We start from the raw sequence: 26,590 nt of genomic DNA, 5'->3' as shown, positions 1-26,590 counted from the left end.
CTAGAAACAACTAATCACAATGCTGATAACTGTATCAAAACAGAATAAAACTACACATTATGCTCACCTATATATCCAGAAGCACTGAAATCTGGTAACCAAACATAGGCACAGAACAAGCCTAAGTGCAATATACTGCCTTGTATTAAGGTTTCAACATTATCATAATTGTTATTTAAATGCATTTAGAACTTCTAAAACTTAAGTATATTAACCAATAAAAATATTAGCCATTTTTTTTAAGTTGCTTTTCTATCACTTTTTTCTATCGCTTTTTAGTTTTATCATTTGTTGAGCACTTTTATCATCCACCATGTACTCTCTAGGAATTTTAGTAATACTAATTTTCACAACTCTGTAAAGTAGGTACTATTAGCATGACTATCTTACAGATTAAAAAACACATAGAAAGTAACTTGTCCAGAAATTCAATTCCCAAGGTCTCTCAGGTTTCTAAATTTGTCATACCTATGTCAAGATACCAGAGTCACAAACGTAATCTAGGCTTTAAACCACATAGTCTAATACCAGAATCCTTGCTGTTAACAGCATGCTTAAAAATGGTTGCAGCTCTGACTGATGTTTACAATCGAAAGCACTCAAGTAGGGAACCCAAATGCTTCAAGAATTCTAAGTGTAAAAAAATCTGTTTACATCAAGATCAGAGAACACACACAAAGTCATTCTTGGTAGATCAGTAATCTCTTAAATATATTTTTTTAAAGAAATATTTTCCTGCTAATAGTAATTAGCTTTCTTTTATTAATTTCTTTCAAATTCAATTCTAACATATTTTTTAAGATTTTATTTATTTGACAGAGAGAGAGGGAGACAGCGAGAGAGGGAACACAAGCAGGACGAGTGGGAGAGGGAGAGAAGCAGGCTTCCTGCCGAGCAGGGAACCCGATGCGGGGCTCGATCCCAGGACCCTGGGATCATGACCTGAGCTGAAGGCAGGCGCTTAACGACTGAGCCACCCAGGTGCCCCTCAAATTCAATTCTAAAATATACCTGAGGAAGGCATAAAAATAATACATGAAACTTAGTCTCAAAATGAACAGAACAGTAATATTTACTAATCCTTATTAAAGTGAATTATACAAGTTATATTCTCTTTTTCCTTTTATTATCATGAAAGCTTTAAGAAGACAGTGGAGCATCACTATAGGATATCTTCCTGTAAGGGCAAGAGAGAATTGGGAAACCCACAAAACTTAAGCCAACTTCTGCTTCCTACTAGCTCTGTGGTCTTAAAGCAGACTTAATCTAACTCAGCTAAACATCTTCATTTTCACCCTAGCTAAAACTACAAAGTATGTATAGGTCTCAGGCTTTTTTTTTTCATGCACTGTATTTTTTTTTTACTAAGTTTTTTACTAAGTTTACTAAGTTTTTTAATTTTAATTCCAGTATAGCTAACATACAGTGTTATATTAGTTTCAGGGGTACAATACAGTGATTCTACAATTCTATACATTACTCAGTGCCCATGATGGTTGACTCTTTAATTCTCATTACCTATTTCACCCATCCCTACCTACCTCCCCTCTGGTAACCATCAGTTTGTTCTCTATAGTTAAGAATCAGCTTCTTGGTTTGTCCTTTTTTTTCCCCCCTTTGTTCATTTGTTTTCTTAAATTCCACATATGTGTGAGTGAGATGGTATTTGTCTTTCTCTGACTGACTTACTTCGCTTAACATAATGCTCTCTGGCTCTATCCATGTTGTTGCAAATGGCAAGATTTCATTCCTTTTTATGGCTGAATAATATTCCATAGTGTGTGTGTGTGTGTGTGTGTGTGTGTATGTGTGTGTGTGACACACACACACATCTTCTTTATCCATTCATCAGTCAGTGGACACTTGGGCTGCTTCCATAGTTTGGCTATTGTAGATAATGCTGCAGTAAACATACGGGTGCATTACAGGTACATGTATCCCTCTGAAATAGTGTTTTTGTATTCTTTGGGTAAATAGTGCAATTACTAGATTGTAGGGTAATTCTATTTTTAACTTTTTGAGGAAGCTCCATACTGTGTCCCACAGTGGCTGCACCAGTTTACATTCTCACCAACTGTACATGAAGGTTTTTCTCCACATCCTTGCCAATACTTGTTGTTTCTTGTGTTTTTTATTTTAGCCATTCTGACGGGTGTGAGGTGGCATCTCACTGTAGTTTTGAATTTTGAATTGCATTTCCCTGATTAGTTGAGCATCTTTTCATGTGTCTGCTGGTATTATGTCTTCTTTAGAGAAATGTCTGTTCATGTCTTCTGCCCATTTTTAATTAGTTATTTCTCAGGGTTGTTTTGAGGATTAAATGAGATTGTAGAATAAAGTGGCACACAAGCACCCAATTCTCTCCCAGTGCTACTATGCTAGTATGAAAGCATAATGGTTAAAAGCATAGCTTTTCAAGTTACGTCCTGCCTTATTTTGAGACCCATTTTCATTATTTATTGGATTAAGATTAAATGAGATTCGGGGCGCCTGGGTGGCTCAGTAGTTAAGCATCTGCCTTCGGCTCAGGTCCTGATCCCGGGGTCCTGGGATCGAGCCCCGCATCGGGCTCCCTGCTCTGCGGGAAGCCTGCTTCTCCCTCTCCCACTCCCCCTGCTTGTGTTCCCTCTCTTGCTGTGTCTCTCTCTGTCAAATAAATACATAAAATCTTTAAAAAAAAAAAAAGATTAAATGAGATTCTCGCAGCAGTTTGGCACATAAAATGCTAAATACTATATAAATAATACTACCAAAAGCAAAAAATAGGTTTCAACAAAAGGTAACTAGAAACTAAACCTAGAAAAATAAGACTCCAAATCTTTCTGTGCTTTACTGCTAAGCTATGTGTCCACGATCAACTTGTTTCACCTCTTGAAGCATTAGTTTACCCATCTGTAAATCAAGTGTATTAGAATACAGGATTTCTAAGGTCACTCCCAGTTCTAAATTTTCATACCTATGTCTGTTTGGCTACCAAAACCATACATTTTATATTAAAACAATCAATGCCCTGGGGCACCTGGGTGGCTCAGCTGGTTAAGCATTGGATTCTTGACTCTGGCTCAAGGCATGATCTCAGGGTCGTGAGATCAAGCCCCACGTTGGTTCCACTCTCAGCAGGGAGTCAGCTTGAGATTCTCTCTCTCCCTCTCCCTCTGCCCTTCCCCACCATGTATGCACTCACACACGCTCTCTCTCAAATTAAAAAAAAAGCCAACATCCTCACACATACACACACACTCTGAGGGAAAAGAAAAACACATCAGCAGGAGATTGAGAAATTAAGAGATTGAGAGAAACGGTCAATAATGGCAAGCTCTACAACTCCAGCTGAAGTTTTATTTTAAAGATTTATTTATTAATCTGGGGGGGCATGCAAGCACTCATGTGGTGGGGAGGGGACGGGAGAGAAGGAGAAAGAATCTCAAGCAGACTTCCCGCTGAGCAAGGAGCTGATGCAGGGCTCAATCTCCTGACCCTGAGATCAGGACCTGAGCTGAAATCAAGAGCTGGGACACTTAACTGACTGAGCCACCCAGGTGCCCCTCCAGTTGAAGATTTTAAGTTTATTTATTTAGAATCTCTACATCCTGGGGTGCCTGCATGGCTCAGATGGTTAAGCATCTGCCTTCGGATCAGGTCATGATCCCAGAGTCCTGGGAACAAGCCCTACATCAGGCTCCCTGCTCTGCAGGGAATCTGCTTCTCCCTCTCCTTCTGCCTCTCCCCCTGCTTGTGCTCTGTCTCAGATGAATAAAATCTTTTTTTAAAAAAAGGGAACACAAGCAGGGGGAGCAGGAGAGGGAGAAGCAGGCTTCCCACTGAGCAAGGAGTCCAACTCGGGGCTCAATCCCAGGACCCCAGGACCATGACCCGAGCCAAAAGCAGACACCCAACAACTGAGCCACCCAGACGCCCCAATAAATAAAATCTTTAAAGAAAAATCTCTACACCCAAGGCGGGGCTCGAACTTATGACCCTGAGATCAAGAGTCACATGCTCTACTGACTGAGCCAGCCAAGTTGCCTCCTGGGGAAAAAAAAAATTTTTTTTAAATAGGCTCCACGCCCAGCTTGGAGCCCAAAGCATGCCTTGAATTCACAACCCTGAGAGCAAGACCTGAGCTGAAATGAAGAGTTGGACACTTAATTGACTGAGCCACCCAGGTGCCCCTTAAAAGTGATACCTAAAAATAATGAAAAAGTGCTAAATTTGTAGTTGCTACAAAAAACCTGAAAATATAGGGTGCCTGGGTGGCTCAGTTGGTTAAGCGACTGCCTTCAGCTCAGGTCGTGATCCTGGAGTCCTGGGATCGAGTCTCTCATTGGGCTCCCTGCTCAGCGGGGAGTCTGCTTCTCCCTCTGACCCTCTTCCCTCTCGTGCTATCTCTCATTCTCTCTCTCGCAAATAAATAAAATCTTAAAAAAATAAAAAAAATAAAAAAACCCTGAAAATATTTATCAGATGTTTTGAGTACCTACCTAGCTCACAATGACTCTCCTGAAAAGTCCTTCTCACACATGGTATGCCCACAGCAGCCAAACACATTCTAGGTCAGTAGTTTTCCACCAGGGGTAATTTTACCTCCAGGAGGATACTGGCAATATCTACAGACATTTTTTTGGTCATCTTAATTAGAAGGTGAGTGCTACTGACATTTAGTTATTAGGGGCCAGAGATGATGCTAAACATTCTACAATGCACAGGCCAGTCACATTCTACATTGCACAGGACAGTCCCCACCACCACCACAAAAAAGTCCAGCCCAAAATGTCAATATTATGGAGACTGAAAAACCCTATTATAGGTGATCTGACCACCAATCACAATGACTGTCCTGGGAGTTTGGAAATGAGACTAAGAAATGAAAGTTTACTATAAACCATCCTCTTGATCAAAGAGATTTTTAAAAATTGTAAAGTGTGATATAAATTGAATGTCTAAGAGGGAAGAATAAAGTGAGTAAATAACCAAAACGAAAGAAAATAAATATTGCCTGAGTTTCTAGCAGCCTTTCACTTCCTGTTTCTGGACCAGCCTAGCTGCATTCCTGTCTTGAGCCTCCACTGTCCCCATATAAATTTTCCATAGATTACATAATCTGGAGTTGGTCTCTATTACTTTTAACCAAGAGTCCTACTCTCACACATGTCACCCACAGAAAACTGCTAAGGTAGAAGACTTGACTACAGTAGAGTATATAATAGTTCAACACTATTAAATCAAAAAATTAATAAATAAATCAAATAAATTTGGTGAAATTTTATAATAATGAAAACCAGTGGTGAGATAAAAAAGACCAATGAATATTAATCTATAAATATATGGATATCAGAGGAAATAGATTAGACAAATAATGTGATAACCAGGAAAATAGTCAAAACTTTCTAAACTAGCAAGACAACCAAAATCCAAAGATATAGGTGGTATATTATGTAAAGATTCAGAAATAATCCTTTAAGACAGACTTCTCAAAGATCTACCTATCAAGTTCTTAAGCTTTAAGAAGAATTTTATACCAACTCAATAGCACAAAAATTCTATTAAAAAATGAGCAGAGGAGGGGCACCTGGGTGGCTCAGTTGTTGGGCGTCTGCCTTCAGCTCGGGTCATGATCCCAGGGTCCTGGGATCGAGCCCCGCATCGGGCTCCCTGCTCAGCGGGAAACCTGCTTCTCCCTCCCTCACTCCCCCTGCTTGTGTTTCCTCTCTGTGTTTCTCTGTCAAATAAATAAATAAAATCTTAAAAAAAAAAATAAAAATAAAGGCGCCTGGATGGCTCAGTCGTTGAGTGTCTGCCTTCGGCTCAGGTCATGATCCCAGAGTCCTGGGATGGAGCCCCGCATCAGGTTCCCTGCTCAGCGGGAAGCCTGCTTCTCCCTCTCCCACTCCCCCTGCTTGTGTTCCCTCTCTCGCTGTGTCTCTCTCTGTCAAATAAATAAAATCTTTTAAATAAATAAAAATAAAAATGGACAGAGGAGATGAACATTTTTCCAAAGACACACAAAGAGCCAACAATACGAAAAGGTGCTGAAAAATCACTAATCAAGAAAATGCAAATCAAAACCACAGTTATCACCTCACTATAGAACAGCTATAACCAAAAAGGGAAGATAACCAGTGTTACCAACCTTGTGCACTGTTGGTGGGAATGTAAACTGGTACAGTCACTATGGAAAATAGTATAGGGGTTCCTCAAAAAAATGAAAAAATAGAACTACCATATGATCCAGCAATCCCACTTCTACGTTTGTATCCAAAAAAATTACACTTGCAATTACAACAAAAATTATAATGCCCACAAATAAGCCTAACAAGAAATACCTAAAAACAGTAACTGAAAACTCTTTTTTACTTAAAGACATTTTTTACTTAAAGGCAAAGTGATACCATTCTTGGAACTAAGTACACATTGATGCAACAATGTCAATTTGCCTGCAAATTAACCAATAATTCAATAAAATTACTATCAAAATCCCATTGAGATTTCTAAATCTTAATCTAATCCTAGTGATCTTTGAAGGACATAACAACATCCAAATAAATTCTGAAAAAGAACACAATAATGGGGAGTTACCCAGATAAACATATATGCTTTAAGCTTATAATCAATTATAATTAAAGTAATATGTAAAACAATGCATAGGAAGAGAAAGATGAATGGAATCATGGAGATAATTTTTCAAAGAACTGTGTACATTTGAGAATTTGATATATGAGAAATATGGCTCTTCAAAGCAGTGGGAATTGATGAACTATTCACTTGTTAGTATTAGTACAATGCAAAAATATTAAGTTGGTTCCAACCAACCAACCATCAATGAATGAATGAATGAATGAATGGATGAATATTTCACAGAGGTTCAAGTTGGTAATGCAAGGGGAAAAAATACCAGAGGAGAAAAACAGGAGATCTTTGATAATCTTGTAAACAAATATTCAGCAACTTAAAAAAACTGTTAATATCTAAACAAAATGGTTATATATGTATCTAAAGCATGCAACATTATAAAGCTGTTGAAAAGAATGAGAGATAGACACATACTGGCACAGAAAGATCTTCCTGATACATTAAATACAAAAAACAGATCTGGGAGAAAAAAATTCATATAGTACAATGCTATTTATGAATAAGCAAGAGAACTACTAATATGTACACTTATATACATGTAAATATATACTAAGTTCTGGGAAAACACACATCAAACCATGAACAGCAGTTACCATTAACAAGGGAATATGGGAGAATGGGTGGGGATATCAAAGAGGATTTTCATGTCTTGGTTATATGCTTCTGTATTGATTTGGTCTTTTTATATTGAGATACCTCTTCACAGGTTTATATACAATTTAAAAATACAATTTCGGGGGACTCCTGGGTGGCTCAGTCGGTTAAGTGGCTGCCTTCGGCTCAGGTCATGATCCTGGAGTCCCAGGATCGAGTCCCACATCGGGCTCCCTGCTCAGCAGGGAGTCTGCTTCTCCCTCTGACCCTCTTCCCTCTCGTGCTTTCTATCTCTCATTCTCTCTGTCTCTGAAATAAATAAATAAAATCTTAAAAAAAAAAAGAAAGAAAGAAAGAAACAGATGGGTGATACCAATTGTGCCTGTTAGTATTGCTAGTTTTAGGAAAATGTTTTCTTAGTAATTATCTAGAACCACAAAATGCTAAGTGGCAATCTTTAGTCCTAACTCAATATTGTTATTTTAATTTGCTGGAATTAGCATAGAGAGAGAAGAATATACTAACAGACTGTATGCATACATACCGTATAATATGAAGCCACAGATCATTTTCTTTGACCTTCACCACATCAAGTGAAAGGTTTCTAAAACCTCCCGCTCCTTGGAAAGCAAACCAGGGAATATAAATTGCCTGGGCCTGCAGATCTTTGTGTTCTGCTGGATCAAAAACCCATCCTGGCAGAGTTCACCATGGAGAAGCCAGCGGCAGTACCACCGCCACAGGCTCAGCACATTTACAGCATGAAGCAAAGGGGCAGGGGGAGAGCTTAACAGATTCTTATCTTTTTAGCAACCAAAATGAAATGTGGCATAGTATTAGATTTAATGTGTATCAATCTATGTATTTGAGTCAAAGTTTAAGCAAAAACAATACTGACAAATTTTTCTAACTAGTGTAATAATCACAAATTTACATACTGGAATTATGCACTCAACCCAAAACGGCAAGATCAGTAACCAAGGGTTATTGTATACAATATCACACTTCCACACATGCAGACACACAAAACAGTTTTGTAATTGTTTCATTAGGATGTTCACCAACATCTATTTAAGCAGCATCATTCCTCTTGGACAGCAGTTCTAAATTACACCTGAAAAATTCTCTCAGAGGCATTCAAATAGGCAATTACTGGGGATGCGTGGGTGGCTCAGTCAGTTAAGCATCTGCCATCGGCTCAGGTCATGATCTTGGGGTCCTGGGATCAAGTCCCACGTCAGGCTCCCTGCTTCTCCCTCTGCCGCCCCACTCGTTTTCTCTAAGTAAAATCTTAAAAAAAAAAAAAAAATTCTAAAAAGCCGAGAAGAGAGTTGTAATCTATAAGGAGAAAGTATAAAATTATATAAATATATGACATATATTTATATATTAATATAAATCTTATGTTAAATTATATAAAATATAAAATTTTAAGGGGCACCTGTGTGGCTCAGTAGGTTTAGTGGCTCCCTTTAGCTCAGGTCACGATCCCAGTGTCCTGGGATCAAGCCCCATATTGGGCTCTCTGCTCCTCCAGGAGCCTGCTTCTCCCTCTCCCTCTGCCACTCCCCCTGCTTGTGCTCTCTCTCTCTCTCTCTGTCAAATAAATAAAATCTTAAATACATATACGTATGTATATATACATGTATATACATATATATAAGATTTTAAGTATGAAATATTAGTAACACTAAGCCTAGAAGTTAGGGCCACAGTTCACCACTACTGTGAGATTCCAAACAGCACCATGAGTACCTACTGCTCCCTTCGTTACACCATAATATCGGAGTCTCAATCCATAGCCATAGAGTACACATATCCAACTCTGGTCTACCATTCTGAAAACCTCATCACTGGTCTCTAGAGAGAGACTTTAAAAACCTAAAACTCAGGGGTGCCTGGGTGGCTCAGTCATTAAGCATCTGCCTTCGGCTCAGGTCATGATCCCAGAGTCCTGGGATCGAGCCCTGCATCGGGCTCCCTGCTTGGCGGAAAGCCTGCTCCTCCCTCTCCCACTCCCCCTGCTTGTGTTCCCTCTCTTCGCTGTGCTTGTGTTCCCTCTCTTCGCTGTGTCTGTCTCTGTCAAATAAATAAAATCTTAGGGGCGCCTGGGTGGCTCAGGCGGTTAAGCATCTGCCTTCGGCTCGGGTCGTGATCCCGGGGTCCTGGGATCGAGCCCCACGTCGGGCTTCCTGTTCGGCGGGAGGCCTGCTTCTCCCTCTCCCACTCCTCCTGCTTGTGTTCCCTCTCTTTCTCTCTGTCAAATAAATAAAATCTTTAATAAATAAATAAACAAAATCTTAAAAAAAAGAAACTAAAACTCACAGATATATATGTACATGGACACATCCTCCAAAAGACCCAATATATACCAAAAATATAGCATTACAAATAGGTATCCTAAATTCTTTGGTCTCTAATTTCTTTCAGTTGGCAAGTAGGGGTTTATGGGTTTAAATGAAAAACCAGATAGTACATACTGAGAGCACGCGTGGCACACAGCACTCAATAGATGGCAATTCTTTCTTCACCACTTCTTCTAAGAACTGAGGCCCACCCTAAATCTGTCAGCAGAACCCTGTGTCCTACCTCCCTTTTCCCTGATACTCTAGATTCTTTCAAAAGTGTGTCTCTCAACAGACCTCCAAACATATGAACTTTCAGAGATTAAAAAAGTTGAGGCCAAAGCAAAAAGACATCTCTTCCCGCCACCAAAAGATGGTGTAAGACAGTGGACGCTTGCATGTGGACACACTCGACTTGGAACAAATGGACTTTTGAACCAGTTTTAAGTAGAACAGAGTCAATATATTACATTTTCTGACACAAATGACAATCTTTGAATAACCTTGATCCATTACTCTTCTTAATTTCACATTACTCAGTGTTCTCACAGGTCCCAAAGTGTGGCCCCCAACAAGCAGCATCAGCAATACCTGGAAATTTGTCAGAAATGCAAACTCTTAAATCCCACCTCACACCTGAATCAGAACTGCTGGGGATGGGACCCAGCAATTTGTGTTTTAACAAACTCCCCGCACTGAAGTTTGAGAACTATTCTATATAATCTGGTGAAGAATCTACAGTGAAACTCCAAATTTACCTATCCCAAAAGAAATCTGTTAACATTATCAAGTATTCTGAAATCTCCTATGTGTAGTATATGACAAAAAGCCTATTTGACTCACAAAAATCAATACAAAAGTCCTACTAAAACATGCTTTTAAAAAGAAATTTTATAATGACAGGTAAAAATACAGGGAGGCACAAAAAGGTCTCAAAGGATATCTAGACGAAGGAAGTTATATTATGAAGTCATTAAATATTGGGGCGTCTGGGTGGCTCAGTCGTAAGCATCTGCCTTCGGCTCAGGTCATGATCCCAGGGTCCTGGGATCGAGTCCCACATTGGGCTCCCTCCTCCGCGGGAAGCCTGCTTCTCCCTCTCCCACTCCCCCTGCTTGTGTTCCTGCTCTCGCTGTCTCTCTCAGGAGGGGAGAAGGTCAGAGGGAGAAGCAGGCTTCCCGCGGAGCAGGGAGCCCGATGTGGGACTCGATCCCAGGACCCTGGGATCACGACCTGAGCCGAAGGCAGACGTTTAACAACTGAGCCACCCAGGCGCCCATAAATAAAATCTTTAAAAAAAAAAAAATGAAGTCATTAAATATTAACCAGAAAACAAATGTGCCAGCTTAGAATGAGGTCTCTACCTAAACGTTACATTTGCACTGGCCTGTGCTTCTGGTTCACCTTCTCTGAAGAAAAAACATTCCTATGAAAAGAGTGAGTGAAAAGGAACCATGAACTATGTGTCCTCTGACTGACACCCAGCCCCTAGGACAAATCATTCTAAGAGGATAACATTTAAAACACTAATTCAAAAATATATGTGCAACCCTATGTTTACTGCAGCATTATTTACAATAGCCAAGATATGGAAGTAGCCCGTGTCCAACCATAGATGAATAAATATGTGGTGCGCACACACACACACACACAATAGAATATCAGCCACAAAAAAAGATGAGATCTTGCCATTTGCAACAACATGGATGGACCTGGAGGGTATTATGCTAGGTGAAATTAAGTTAGAGGAAAACAAATACCAAAAGATTTCACTTACATGTGGAATCTAAAAAACAAACGAATGAACAAAAAGCAGAATCAGACCTGTAAACAGAGAACTGATGGTTGCCAGAGCAGAGGGAAGAGGGGGGAGGGATGAGCAAAATGGGTGAAGGGGTGTGGGAGATACAGGCTTCCAGTTATGGAGTAAGTCACAGGAATAAAAAGCACAGTATGGGGAGTATATTCACTGGTCCTGTCACAGCACTGTATGGTGACAGATGGTAGTTACACTTCCAGTGAGCATAGCATAATGTATAAAATTGTTGAATCTCTATGTTGTACACCTGAAACTAATGTAACATCGTGTATCAAATATAATTCAAATTGGAAGAAAAGGAAAAAAGAGGGTAACATTTACTTTCAGGGAAAGTAAGGTCTAATGTGATTTCAGGTCCCCCAAATCCCTACCTTTTTGATGCTTTCTGAAAGTTCTTTAATAATCAAGAGTCACCTGAGAGGAAAAAAGACTTAGAGAAAATAGAGACTTAAAACGTAAGTGATAAGACAATTCTACCCTTTAGCATGCCCTCAAGATGACAAGAGCAGTGTTTTAGTTTACAAAACATGTTCACATACAACTGACATAATCTCTACAACCATCTCAAGATAAATAACAACACTGCTACTTACTGAGTACTTGGTACATAATTTTATGAGGCTGGGAGCTGTAAACTCTTTACTAATGCCTGACAGAAGATTTGGGGGTGCCTGGGTGGCTCAGTTGGTTAAGCGACTGCCTTTGGCTCAGGTCATGATCCTGGAGTCCCGGGATCGAGTCCCGCATCGGGCTCCCTGCTCAGCGGGGAGTCTGCTTCTCCCTCTGACCCTCTTCCCTCTCGTGCTATCTCTCATTCTCTCCCTCTCAAATAAATAAAATCTTTAAAAAAAAAAAAAGACAAGATTTGAATCCAATTCTACTTCTAAAAGCCATGTTCTCTAAATCTCTACACTAGAGCAAAATTTGGAGGCAAAGGCATGAGTTTCAGGTCCATAATTTAACAGCTATGTGACCTTAGGAAGTCATTTAATTCCTTTAACTCATCATCTATAAAACACGAAGATCAATACCTACCTATTTCAGAGTAGTTTTAAAGATCAAATGAGATAAAGGACATAAAATGTCTTCACAAACTCTAAAAATACATACACAAATATAATTATTATCATCATTCCCAATTTTGATAAAGAGTGAACAGGAGAAAAAAAACAGTGAAAGAGGGTTGCAGGGGGAAAGATGCTTTTGTTTGGCTTTGCTTTCTTTTTAAGTATGCTAATGACCTTTAAGAAGGATCTTCAGACTTCATTATTTACCTGGGACCTTACTGTCAATTGGGCTGTGAGAAAAGAATCTGTATCATTTTGTCACTTTGCTGTAAGTTTAGACACAGTTATGTATCTGTAACTTCTGCAGATTTGGAGGTTAATAAAAATGTAACAGCTTATTTCTTTTTAAAAGTTTAGCTTCTCATAAGAATCAGTGACCATGGAGCACCTGGGTGGCTCAGTCTATTAAGCATCTGCCTTCGGCTTGGGTCATGATCCCACAGTCCTGGGATCGAGCCCTGCATCAGGCTCCCTGCTCAGTGGGGAGTCTGCTTCTCCCTCTGACTCTCACCCCCACTTGTGCTTTCTCACTTAAGTAAATAAATAAATAAATATCTTAAAAAAAAAAAAAAGAATCCGTGACCACATTGGGGCGCCTGGCTGGCTCAGTCAGAAGAGCAGGCAAGTCTTGATCTTAGGGTCCTGACTTCAAGCCCCACGTTGGGCGTAGAGATTACTTAAATTAAAAAAAGAAAAAAGAAAAAGAAAAGAATTAGTGACCACTGTACTAGGCCACCATAACCATAATTAAAATTGTCTTGCAACAGTCTTCTTATTCTTTTCTACAGTATCATTTTCAACCTGGGGTGCCTACATCTTTCATTCTGCAAAGATTAAAACATGAAGTAAATCAGTCCACTTAAAATGATGAGTTTAAGGGAAATTATTCAAAATTTCACAATTTAAGGTTAATTTTTATAGTATTTTCAGCAAATGAGAGAAGTTGAAGTGAAATCACTCAACTGTTGCAAGGTCTGTTAGATATTAAAAAACAATTAAGTATCCAACCCTAGATTAATAGTCACAAAACATCAATTCACCAAAAGGTTCAATAGTTGAGTTCAGAAGTCATACAACCCTCACCCCTTTCGTACCAAAGCCAGTCCTATTATTTTTATTCCTTCTAAATTATTTCCATAAAAATCACTTTTGACAAGGCAAATTATTACAATGTACCCATATATTAACAATAAAAAAATCTCCCTCTGCCTCTCTCTGTCTCTCATGAATAAATAAAAAAAAGTTTAAAAAAAATAAAAAATACCATTTCTTTCTACAGAAGAAAAATCATGGGCTCTGATAAGCCATTTCTAAAACGTCTGTACATTTTTACTGATTACAACAAACAATATTTGATCTACATTTAAAGCTACATGTAAGCTCAAAAGCCTGCCAGACCTAATAATTTCATATATGAAATTATGTGCTAATACCTCAATACTGAAACTCAAGACAGCTATTTGTACACTACTTCCAGGATTCAGATTTTTTATGTAAATGTCAAATGATAGGTTCAGGAGCTTTTGAATCTGATTCATTTATTCATTCAATTCAGAATCTGCCATGGTTTTTTTTTTTTTTTTTTAAAGATTTTTATTTATTTGAAGGAGTGTGAGCAAGAGAGAAATCACAGGAGCAGGGGCAGAGGGCAGAGCAAGGAGCCAAACTCCCAGCACCCTGGGATCATGACTTGAGCCGAAGGCAGACACTTACCCGACTGAGCCACCCAGGCACCCCCTACCACGTTTTTCTAAGCAGTTCTCAACTAGGCGCAATTTGCTAAATGTCCCCTGGGGTGGAGGCAATGTCTGGAAACATTTCTGGTTGTCACAACTGGAGGCGAGGGTTACCAGAAAGGGGTGCTACTGGCATCTAGTGAGTAGATGCCAGGATGCTGCTAAACATCCTACAAAGCACAGGATAGTCCCCCCTCCAACAAGGAACCATCCACCCCAAAATGTCAATACTGCCAAGGCTGAGAAACTCTATCTATAGAAAAGTTGATAAACACTGCAGGGCACCTGGGCAGCTCAGCCGGTTAAGCATCTGCCTTCGGCTCAGGTCATGATCCTGGGAGTCCCAGGATAGAGCCCCACAACGGGTTCTCTGCTCAGCTGGGAGTCCGCTTCTCCCTTTGCCCCTCATCCTGCTTGTGCTCCTGCAAGCGCTCTTTCTCGCTCTCTCAAATAAAATCTTAAAAAAAAAAAAAAATTAAGTCACAAAAATTTTTAAAAAAGAAAAAGCTTATAAGCATTCATCTGTCTAGCAAGAGTACTCACTTCACCTTTGTTTCCTCTATTATTTGCTAATGACAGTCTTTTCATACTTGTTTGTTACATACTCAACAAACTTACCCTAGTCCCATCCTCTCAATCAGCTTCTAACTTCCAAACTTGTTGACAGAATAATCATTATCTCAGCCAATTTCAAAACCTCATAGTCTTTGACTCACCCCTATTTTTACGAGTAGTGGTAGTAAGAGCAGCAGCTAACACATATTAGCTCTTACTATGTGTCAGGCAGTAAGTGCCTTATGTATATTAACTAATTTAATCTAGGTATTATTATTATTGGTGCTCTTATCCCTATTTTACCAATGGAGTCCAAGGCATAAAAAGGTTAAATAACTTGCCCAGGGTCACACAAATAAGCAGCTGAGCCAGGTTTCAAATCCAGGCAGAACGGCCCCAGAGTTCATGCCCTTAATAAATATTCCAAAGTGATCTCTCTTCTTTCATCCTCTATACTGAATCATGAAGCCCTTTAAGTTCTACAAGGACAGGGACTCTTGTTATGTTCACAGCAACATTCCCGGAACCCAGTTACATAATAGGTACTCAAAAATCTTGTTCATTGAATCAACTATCCCTCAAACTTACCCCTACTATTTCCTTTGCCTCCACTTAAGGCCAGTCTTGGAAAATTCACACCTGGGTTTGTTGATATATCCTATGAATCAGCCAATCATGTAAACTGATATAAGCTCCTCTGCCACATTTTCCATCACCCAGGCCCAATCAAACATACCCAAAGCTTTCTTGTGGCCGCTTCAATCAGAATCATAAAATCCTAGAGTCAGAGGCTACCTTAGGGATCCTCCAGTCCAATATTTTGCAGATAAAGAAACCCAAAGATGGCAAGTAACTAAATTACGCAGCCAGGTGGAGCCAGGACCAGAACTTGATTCTTGCAATTTTTGCTCTAGGATTTACTCCTGGAGGACTTGCTTCACTCCTGCCAGATGTCTCCTCACTATCCCACCAACAAATCATGTTAATTCCCACTGTTTATGCTCAAGTTGTCTCTCCTGCCCAGCCTGCCCTCTTTTCCTTGTTGCATAGATCCAAATCCTATCCACCCTTCAAAATTTCTTCCTATTCCATTCTTCATGACATTCCTCCTTCTCTGAAAAGTTTAAATCTTCAGTAAGATGCTGGAGGAAGAGAATCACTGTCACCTATTGGGCCAAGTTTAATGCATACTAACACTTCCCACAAAGCTAGGCTACTTGATGATCTTCCTTGAAAGCGTGTCATCCATTCTTTCCTCCACTGTTTTAGAAAGTGATTTTAATAAAGACTAACTCATACACAGTGCCTTCATAAAATGTTCATATATCTGGAAGAGAACCTCACTCACATCTTTTAACAGTAGACATGTAACACCTGAATGGCCCCAAATCACTTATATCTTCTCCATTTAGAAACGACTCAGCATATTCACAAAGCCCAAACCCAGAGCTCTGATACAACTTAGCTAGCAGCCACAGTTCCTTGAGTTCACCTTTCTTTGCATACTACCATCTATCATTACTTCCTCCAAAACTCCCATTTCTAACAAATAGTTCACACTTCTTTTTCTTCCTCCTCTTCCCTACATTGTGCAATATAAACACCCTCTTTTATCCTTTATTATTAGTGAAACTCCAGTTTGCTACCGCTCATCCAACCTCAACTATCCAGCCTCTATATAAGTCATAACTATCTCTTCAGCCTAAGGTCTTATGGTATCCCAACCCCATGAAGGTCAATTTTGTTTTTCCTCCTTCTCTCCTCTTCCTTCCTCTAGAAAAGTGGTCTCAAAAGTGGTGTGGGTACAGCTCAGAGGAAGCGGAAAGGATCCCCTGGGCTGCAGGAAAAAAAGTATATATTAGAACTCTCATTATACTTATTTTTTCATCTCATCCCTTTTAAATTCTATTTCTGTGTGCATTTATAAGTTACATAACATATTGGTACAGCAGAACAAGTACATATATAATTAACAGATAATGAATTCTTGGGGTATGTGCTCTTTTACTGATAAGATATGATCAAAGAACTCGGAGACAACCATTCTAAAAATACCTTGATAATGAGGCCAAAGTAATAGGTTCCAAACTAAACAGATTTATGTACATATGCACACTGTAGGAAGAAAACTCTTGTTCATGTCCAAAGTCCTAACCATGCCCACCAACCTCTAACCCCTGCCAGCTTCTCAGAACTGCGTCCTACTCAAAAGAGAACACAGGAGTCTGGCAATACCTTTCATTTCCAGTTTTGGGGCGGGGGGGGGGGGGGAGAGTCTCAAAAGCGCTGAGATACTACCCTTATCTTTGCCGTATTAGAGTATTTCAAGTCACTGCTCACTATTCTGACACTGCTCATAGTCTGAGTTATACGTGTATATGCTTTATATGCCACTAACTCCTGAGATTCAGTTCCTATTTCCAAATCCCTCGAGGCACAACTCGTTCCCTTCGCTAACGACCGATACACTAACACCTACTGGATTGACCTCACACCTCCCAGCATCCTTGCCACCCCTGGGGATACTACCTACCATCTTCCCCAAGCCACACAGTCTGTCCCAGGGTAGAGGACAGTCCATCCACCGTCCCTAAGACCACTTCTCTTTCCTTCTCCGCCCCCGGGAGCTGCCAGCCAGGCTGGAGACGGGAGGGGGGAGGGGTGTGACTCGCCTCCCGTGACTGGCCCAGATGGCAGCGGATTCCGCCCCCACTCTCAGGCACCCCGCCACCCCTAGACCCCCTAGAGCTGCCTGTCTCCTTCCCACCCCGCCCCAATCCCACCCCCGGCCTCCCCCACGCCCTCACGCCAGCTCCCAGACACACTCACCATGCTGGGTGAAGACATTGAAGCCGGCCTCTGTGGTGCGCCCCGCCAGGTCCCGCCTGCGGCCGGAGGGCCTGGCTGCACTGCTCACCCGGATCCCGCGAGGTTGCGGCTGCTGAAGCCCCGGAGCCTCCCCGACGCGGCCCACCTGCTGCCCCATCCCTGCGCTCTCGTACTCCCGCGCCCACACCGACCCCAGGTCACATTCCTCCTTGGCTCCGGCCTCAGGTTCCCGGCGCTGCTCCGGCCTCTCCTTCCCAGTCCAGGCCCTGGCCCCGAGCGGTCGGGCCGCCGGCGGCTCCGCGGACTCCTCAAAGCAGCCGCCGCGCTGCCTCTCAGCGACTCACAGATTCTCGTTCTCCCTCCTCCTCCCGCGGCTCCGCGCCCCCAACGCCGCAGCCGCCGCCGCCGCCATCTTTAAACCACCGAGCGCTGGGAGAGCGTGGGACAGAGCGTCTCCCGCCCCCCACCCGACCAGTCACCTCCGCTACTCGGAGGGAGGGCTTCCCCGCGGCCCCGCCCCGGCCCGGCCCCACCCCGCCTGCGCCGCCCCCGCCTCCTCCCCGGGTGGGTCCCCCCAGTGCCCACCTCCTTGGCACGTCCACCGCTCCTTCAGGTCTTTCGGTCCCTGTGTGTCTTCGCGCCACCTGGGCCTCCCAGGTCTGACTTCGTCTTAGCCGACCCCTCCCAGCTTCGGCGCTACAAGCTACCGCCTTTTGGAGTTGGACGGTCTAAAGCCCTGTCCCACCTCCACCTGTCAAATCAGTCAGTTGCGCTGAGCGCCCCAGGTGCCCGGTTGAGACAGGAAAGCACAAGTCATTTGCTACTTGCCATCCAAGTGAGGATCCCTGAAACGCCCAGGAGAATCCCTTCTAATACCATTGTCAGCAGCAGGCCTAGAGTCTAAGATTATACAAAATTTACATGAAGGTAGTAAAAAGGTACATTATTATTATATTGTAATTTTTTGAAATTATTTCATGATGTTAAACTGCACTCGCCTCCGTTGTCTGTATTCTGCGGTCTCATTGGAGAAGCAGTTATGGCCCCATTCCTCATATTATATTACCATGAATTCCTCTTGAACTCTTTTACCGTCTAACCACGTGTTTCTGTTACCATTACAATGCTTGACAGTAAAGCTAATCTTTGCACTGGTGTGCTTTATATACCGTGCTCGGGGTCAGGTCTTCTTTTGATGACAAAGGGGGAAAAGAAAATTTCTCTTTGACTCTGTTTCTGAGTCAGAACTTACTCATCATTATATTGTCTAAAGAGAGTGACTCAAACAGCAGTTTTTTTAAACATGCACACACATACATATGTACAAACATTCACTAAGCATTGCCCCATTGCACATTCTTGCATCTTAATATTGACCCAGTTTTTTTTTTAATTCTCAAGGAACTTGATAACTATTCTCTTTCTATTCCTTTCACTCCCTATTTCCCTGATAAAAAGTATCAGTTATTACAGGTACCACACTGAAAATTTGCTTAAAATTAAAGCAGACAGGATGGGAGACCTTGCAAAGAAGCAACAAAACACCCACTGGGAAGATAGGTTCAGGGGGGAAAGGTGGATGCAGCTGTCCTTTACACATCTTTCATAGAACCAGGGTGACCTTAGATGAACCATCCACTGACATTGATACTACTATCAGAGCGTTATGGAATTATTCCATTGCCATCCAGGGTGTAACCAGAAATAACTGAAAGTCTCCCCCCCAAGAAAGGGAACAGAAACACTATGCTTTAGCACTAGATAGAATATGAATTTTCCATTTAGATCAAAGTTTTCCTGTGTTTAAAATATTTTTTTCCTTTTAATTCCCAAAGTGTTTGCAACTACTGGGGAAAAAAATCATTTACAAGGGACAAAGGTTATCATACAGCTAGAATTTGGTTTGTTGTTTGGTTTTTATTATCTGAGAGAATATTAATTTGGGGATAACAGTCTGGCCTCTCTGCTAATTCACGCATGGCACATAGTAGATGGGTACAGGACAGTAGTTAAGGGCAGGGACTCTGAAGCCAGACTGAGTTCAAAAACTGGGCTCTGATACTTATTGGGTATTTGCTCTTGGCAAATACTTAACCTTTTGTGTGTCAGGTCCTCATCCATGAAGTGATGGTGATAACAATAATACCTACCTGATAGGGCTGTTGTTAGAATTAAGTTGGTTGGGCGCCTGGGTGGCTCAGTTAGTTAAGCAACTGCCTTCGGCTCAGGTCATGATCCTGGAGTCCCGGGATCGAGTCCCACATCGGGCCTCCTGCCAAGCAGGGAGTCTGCTTCTCCCTCTGACCCTCTTCCCTCCCGTGCTCTCTATCTCTCATTCTCTCTCTCAAATAAATAAATAAAATCTTTAAAAATATATATATATCACTTTATTAGTCATTCCTACGTGATTATGCACATGTGGACTATTATCTAATACCTTTGTTTTGCATATGAAGATTCCTCTACCACTGATTCTTAAGATCCTATCTAGACTAAAGCAAATATCCTATAAGTGGCGATTTAGGATATATGCATTATCTTGTAGGTATTTTCCATTCTTTCATTTTCAAAGTGAAATGGGAACTTTAAGAATGGGGAATGGTGATAGACTAGGGAGAAACCTATTTCATTAGGCATGGGAAATTATTTCATCTCAATATAACGAAGGCATAGTGACTTACCTGAGGATTACATTTCAACATTTAAAACAATTACAACATTTAAACAATCCCAAGTAGTACCATCTCAAAGTGAACTGAGGGCAGCTGTGAGCTCCAGGCAGGGGCAGAAACCAGGTGGGAAAAAGTAGCAGGGATGGTGCACAGTAGCCCAGGGACAACCTCAACCAACCGATAGCCAGCTGCTAGCATAAAAGATCAGACAGACATATCACTAACATTAACAAGGCACATTGAAGACGTAGATGCTTATCATCTTTACCTTCCCTGTGATAGGAGCAATACCACTATTTCCAGAAGCAAGGGACGTGTGAGCAACGCTTCACTGAACCCTTTATCAGTCTGCGTTTCTAGGCTATTGCCACATTTTTACATTGTCTGTCATACCTACTTCTTCTTCTACCTCTGTATGAACACAGTGTTCATTTAGATTCAGGTCATCTTTGCTGGATTCTCCTGCTGTATAAGCCTTTTCTTCCTAGCTTCCTCACCTTTAGTACCAAGCAACTCACTAAAACAAAAATATTTCTTTCTCTCATCTCTTTGACGACTGTGTTTCCCCTCCCCTTCATTATATACAATGTCCAAATTTTTCACCTGCTTCAAAATTATTTTCTAGGACACCCTGGATTATAATTGCTTAATATGGGTCATCTCTTGTTCCTCAAACCCCCACCCCTCCTATGGCAGGCATGTGTGTTTCATCCAATTAGCCTATTTCATGATATCTTCTTTCTTAGCTACGACTTTTGAAATAATCGTATTCTCCATAATATGGCTCCCAAGTGACTCCTCTTACAGTACTCAGAATTCTACTCAAATCCTGCCTCCTTTGGGGTGCCTGTGTGGCTCAGTCGTTGGGTGTCTGCCTTCGGCTCAGGTCGTGATCCCAGGGTCCTGGGATCGAGCCCCGCATCGGGGTTCCTGCTCTGCGGGAAGCCTGCTTCTCCCTCTCCCACTCCCCCTGCTTGTGTTCCTGCTCTCGCTCTCTCTCTCTCTCTCTGTCAAATAAATAAAATCTTAAAAAAAAAAAAAATCCTGCCTCCTTTATAAAAGAATCCCAGACTCATCTACAGATACTTAGTGGTTTCCCTGGATTCTACCGGCCCATACCTAAAACAACCACAGCTGGTAACAATTCTCTGCCTTAACATTCAATTACCTTCCTCTAAGGTAATTGGAGGGGCCTGGGGGGGTGTTGCAATCTCCACTGGTCCCTCTTTTTACCAGTCTACATTTCCAGGCCGGTAAATGTGTTTAATTTTGACATGTGGCTCAGCATCACAGGGTTGGAAAGAACCTTAGAGGTCACCTAGGCTAATCTGGAATTCCCTCGACAATAACTCCAGTGAGGGAACTCATTTATTTTGAGGAGTTGTTGTTGTTGTTGTTGTTTTTAGAGAGAGAGACAGGGACACCTGGGTGGTTCAGTCGGTTGAGTGTCTGCCTTGGGCTCAGGTCATGATCTTAGGGTCCTGGGGCTGAGCCCAGCGGGCGTTCAGCTCCCTGCTCAGTGGGGAGCCTGCTTCTCCCTCTCCCTGCCCCCCACTCATGCTCTTTCTCTTTCTATTTCAAATGAATAAATAAAATCTTTAAAAATAAAATAAAGAGAGAGAGAGAATGAGCAGGGGGGAAGTGGGGGAGGGAGAAGCAGCCTCCCAGCTGAATAGGGAGCCAGACGCCTGCTGGGCTCAGTCCCAGGACCATGAGATATGACCTGAGCCCAAGGCAGACACTCAGCCGACTGAGCCACCCAGGCGCCCTTAAGGAGTTCTAATTGCTAAAAAGTTCATTCTAAAAATGAACTGACACATGCCTCCTTGAAACTTCTACCTGTCTCACCCTGGTCCTAGTTCTACCCAGTAGCTAAACAAAACAAATCTAACCTTTCTTCTACACAACCGCCCTTCAAATATTTGAGAACTGTCATGTTTCCCCAAATCTTTTCTTTTACTACTTGTATTCATGTATATGCTTGTCTAGTTATGTTTATCTTTGTTTATATTATCCACACAGGCTAAAAATATTTATGTAGATAAATTGGAAGAAAAAAATGTCATTTTATATGTAGCCTTTTTCCTTTTTTCCCCAGCTTTATTGAGATATAATTGACATACAACATGTGGTTTAAGTTGTACAATGTCGTGATTTGACACACATATTTTGCAAAATGATTACCACCATAGCTTTAGTTAACACCTCCACCACATCGTATAATAACCGTTTTTGTGGTGAGAACATTTAAGGTCTACTCTTTTAGGGCGCCTGGGTGGCTCAGATGGTTAAGTGTCTGCCTTTGGCTCAGGTCATGATCCCAGGGTGCTGGGATCAAGTCCCACATCAGGCTCCCTGCTCCTTGGGAGCCTTCTTCTCCCTCTGCTTCTCTGTCTCTCTCTCTCTCCCTCTGTCTCTCATGAATAAATAAATAAAATCTTTAAAAAAATAGATCTACTGTTTTAGCAACTTTCAAGTATATAGTACAGTATTATTAGGTATAATCACCATGCTGTGCGTTAGATCCCCAGAGCTTATCCCCAAATTGGATGTTTGTATCCTTTGGCCAACATCTCTCCATTTCCCCCTACTCCAAACGCTGCTAAGCACCATTCTAGTTTCTGTTTCTATGGGTTTGGCTTTTTTATTTTTACTTTATTATTTTTTAAAGATTTTATTTTTAACTAATCTCTATACCCAACATGGAGCTCGAACTCACGACCCCTAAATCAAGGACTGAGCCAGTAAGTGCCCCAAGTTTTGACTTTTTTAGATTCCACATTTAAGTGACACACAGTATTTGTCCTTGTCTGTCTGACTTATTTCACTTAGCATAATGTCCTCAAGGTTGCAATTTATGTTGTTGCAAATGACAGGATCTTATTCTTTCTCATGGCCGAATGATATTCCCGTGTGTGTGTGTGTGTGTGTGTGTGTGTGTGTGTGTGTGTGTGTGTGTATCACATCTTTTTTATCCATTCCTTTTAAGCTGTTTGTGCATGCAGTACTTTAGATTTATGTGTGGTTTGTCTCTGCATTGTTCTTATATTAAATCTTTAAGGGCCTGCACAGTGCCAAATACAGTTCCATTTATAGATCGACACTTTAAAAGTTTTTTTGGATGACAATGAAGAGGAGAAGGATTCTTATCTGGCTGGGAGAGAGTAAGTCATTCTCTTTGAAGATAAGGAGTTGGATTAAATGACCTCTTGGTTTTTGGGGTTTTTTTTAGCCCCAAGGGTCTATGATTCAATATTTCTTTGATTAAAAAACTTTATAAATTATTAAAGAGACTCTTTCAATTAGCAAAGTGCTATATAAAATGTTACTAGCAGTAATAACATCTATTCATTGTAAATTAATAAATTAGTACTCCCTCCTTTTCTCTGGTAACAATGAATAGCTGACTGAACAATCCATTTGACATGTAGCCCATCAGTAACTGTAGTGTGGTGGAATTGGTTTAGAACCTATGTGTCGCGGGCACCTGGGTGGCTCAGTTGATTAAGCGACTGCCTTCGGCTCAGGTCATGATCCTGGAGTCCTGGGATCGAGTCCCGCATCGGGCTCCCTGCTCAGCAGGGACTCTGCTTCTCCCTCTGACCCTCTTCCCTCTCGTGCTCTCTATTTCTCATTCTCTCTCTCTCAAATAAATAAATAAAATCTTTAAAAAAAAAAAGAACCTATGTGTCACTATACACATTGTTTTAATTGGGTCCTCGATCCCAGGACCCTGAGATCATGACCTGAGCTGAAGGCAGACCCTCAACTGCTCAATACACAAACACATTGTTTCTGTTTTTTTAAGATTTTATTTATTTATTTATTTGAGAGAGAGAGAGAGAGAGAGAGAGAGATGGCAACAGACAGTACAAGGGAGAAGGAGAAGCAGCTCCCCGCTGAGCTGGGAGCCCAATGCGGGGCTCGATCCCAGGACCCTGGGATCATGACCTGAGCCGAAGGCAGACGCATAAGCGACTGAGCCACCCAGGCCCCCCTACATACATGCCATTTCAGTTGCATAACAAACCATCCCCAAACCTAGGGCTTAGAACAACAGTGATTTATTACTCCTTGCAATTCTATAGACTGCTGGCCAGTTCTGCTAAAGGCACCTCAGCTCACTCATGTGACAGCACTCAGAGGAAGGGTCAGCTGGGCTGGAATGTTCACCTTGGCCTCATTCACATACTGGCAGTTGGTGCCACTGTTAGTTAGTGTCTCAGTTCTCCTCCATCTGGCTTCTTATGGGCTGAACTGTGCCCTCCCCCAAATTCAAAGGTTGAAGTTTATGACTCTATTTGAAGATAGGATTTTAAAGAGGTGATTAAGTTAAAATGAGGTCATTAGGGTGGCCCCTATTCTGATATGACCCATGTCCTTATACGGAGAGGAAGTTTGGACACAACCTGCACAGGGGAAGACCACGTGAAGACATGAGGAGAACATGGCTATCTACAAACCAAGGAGAGGTCTTGGAAGAAGCCAACCTTACCGAAACCTCAGTCTCATCTTTTTAGCCTCCTGAACTTTGACAAAATTAATGTCTGTTGTTTAACTCTCCCAGTCTGAGGTACTTTGTTATGGCAACACTAGCAAACCGAGATAAACAATCTAACCTTAGAGAGTAAGAGGTGTATTGGTTTGCTAGGGCTACGGTAACAACATACCACAGCCCCAGTGACTTACGCAACAGAAATTCATTTTCTTTTTTTTTTTTTTAAAGATTTTTTATTTATTTATTTGACAGAGACAGACACACAGCGAGAGAGGGAACACAAGCAGGGGGGAGTGGGAGAGGGAGAAGCAGGCTCCCCGCCAAGCAGGAGCCCGATGCGGGGCTCGATCCCAGGACCCTGGGACCATGACCTGAGCCGAAGGCAGACGCTTAACCGTCTGAGCCACCCAGGCGCCCCCAGAAATTCATTTTCTCACAGTTCGGTAGGCTGGAACTCCGATGATGCCACCAGTGTCAGCAGGGTTGATTCTGAAGGCTATGAGAAAGAATCTGTTCTCTGCCTGTCTCCTGGCTTCTGGCGGTTTGCTGGTAATCTCTGGTATGGAGAAGCAGCACCCCCCTTCTGCCTGCACCTTCACATGCTTGCTGTTCTTTCTGCCTCTGTCTACATCGAAATCTCCCCCCTTTTTAAGGACATCAGTCCTATCAGATAAGGGCCTTTCCTAATGACCTGATTTTAACCTGACTGCCTCCCTACAGACTCTATCTCCAAATGAATTCACATCGTGAGGTACTGGGAGTGAAGACTTCAACATACGAACTTCGGGAAAAAATACTCAACCCATAACACGGAGCTTCCTCATAGCATGGTGGTTGGTCTCAGGATTCTAAGACAGCATGACTATAAGCTGCAAAATCTCTTGAGGCTTAGGCTCCAAGACTCTCACAACACCATTTCCACCCATTCCATTAATCAAAGTAAGTCACAAAGCCAGCCCAGACTTAAAGAATGGGTAAAGAGACCCCAGGCCTTAATAGGAAGATTAGCAAAATATTATAGCCATGTTTTCAATCTTCCATGGGGTCTTATCCTTTTTTATAATTAACTATGTAACCTTAGGCTAATCATAAAAGCATAGATTCTTAGAATCAGAAGGGAACAAGGCCAGTTTTATTGCCACTAACACATACATTTCCTCTGCCCCTTTCTTATTCCCAGGCCACCTTCTCCATCCATACCATGGGCTACTCCTGCATGAACCCATCAAGCCTCTGTGCCTGAGCTTAGGCTGTTACCTCTGCCTTGCAAGTCAATTATCTCTTCCTTTATTTCCATCTTTTTATTGAAGCATAATCTTTATACAGGAAAGTGCACACGCACGCTTACTACTTGATGAATTTCACAAACAAAACACATCCATGTCGTCAGCATCCAAATCCAGAAGCATAACATTAACAGCACCCCAGAAGCACTCTCATGTCCTCTCCCAGTCTTCACCCATACCCTCCCCACTCCACAAAGGTAACAAATCTTCTGACTTTAATAGGATAGGTTAATTTTTTCATGTTTTTGTACTTTATATGATGGAATCATACACTATGTAATCTTTTTCTTTAAGATTTTATTTATTTATTTATTTTTAAGATTTTTTTTAATTTATTTATTTTACAGAGAGAGACACAGTGAGAGAGGGAACACAAGCAGGGGGAGTGGGAGAGGGAGAAGCAGGCTTCCCACTGAGCAGGGAGCCCGATGTGGGACTCCATCCCAGGACCCTGGGACCATGACCTGAACCAAAGGCAGACGCTTAACGACTGAGCCACCCAGGTGCCCCAAGATTTTATTTATTTATTTGAGAGAATGAGAGATAGAGAGCACGAGAG

General features: G+C 41.7%; 1 protein-coding gene across 4 annotated transcripts in view; it reads right to left on the bottom strand.

Annotated features, from left to right (window-relative positions):
* Positions 1 to 18,001, bottom strand: part of ABL2 (ABL proto-oncogene 2, non-receptor tyrosine kinase) — a 115,244-nt gene extending 97,243 nt beyond the window's left edge. For all 4 annotated transcript variants that reach the window (XM_027610727.2, XM_027610729.2, XM_027610733.2 and 1 more), the window contains exon 1: positions 17,576 to 18,001. In XM_027610727.2, the coding sequence (XP_027466528.2) occupies positions 17,576 to 17,732 (157 nt within the window). In that variant the 5' untranslated portion in view covers positions 17,733 to 18,001. The remainder of the gene's footprint in view (positions 1 to 17,575) is intronic.
* Between the last annotated feature and the right edge of the window lie 8,589 nt (positions 18,002 to 26,590).

The sequence above is a fragment of the Zalophus californianus genome, chromosome 10 (genome assembly GCF_009762305.2).
Source record: "Zalophus californianus isolate mZalCal1 chromosome 10, mZalCal1.pri.v2, whole genome shotgun sequence".
Lineage (NCBI taxonomy): Eukaryota > Metazoa > Chordata > Mammalia > Carnivora > Otariidae > Zalophus > Zalophus californianus.
Note: the sequence above shows the minus strand (reverse complement) of the source record. Positions and strands in the feature narration are given on the sequence as shown.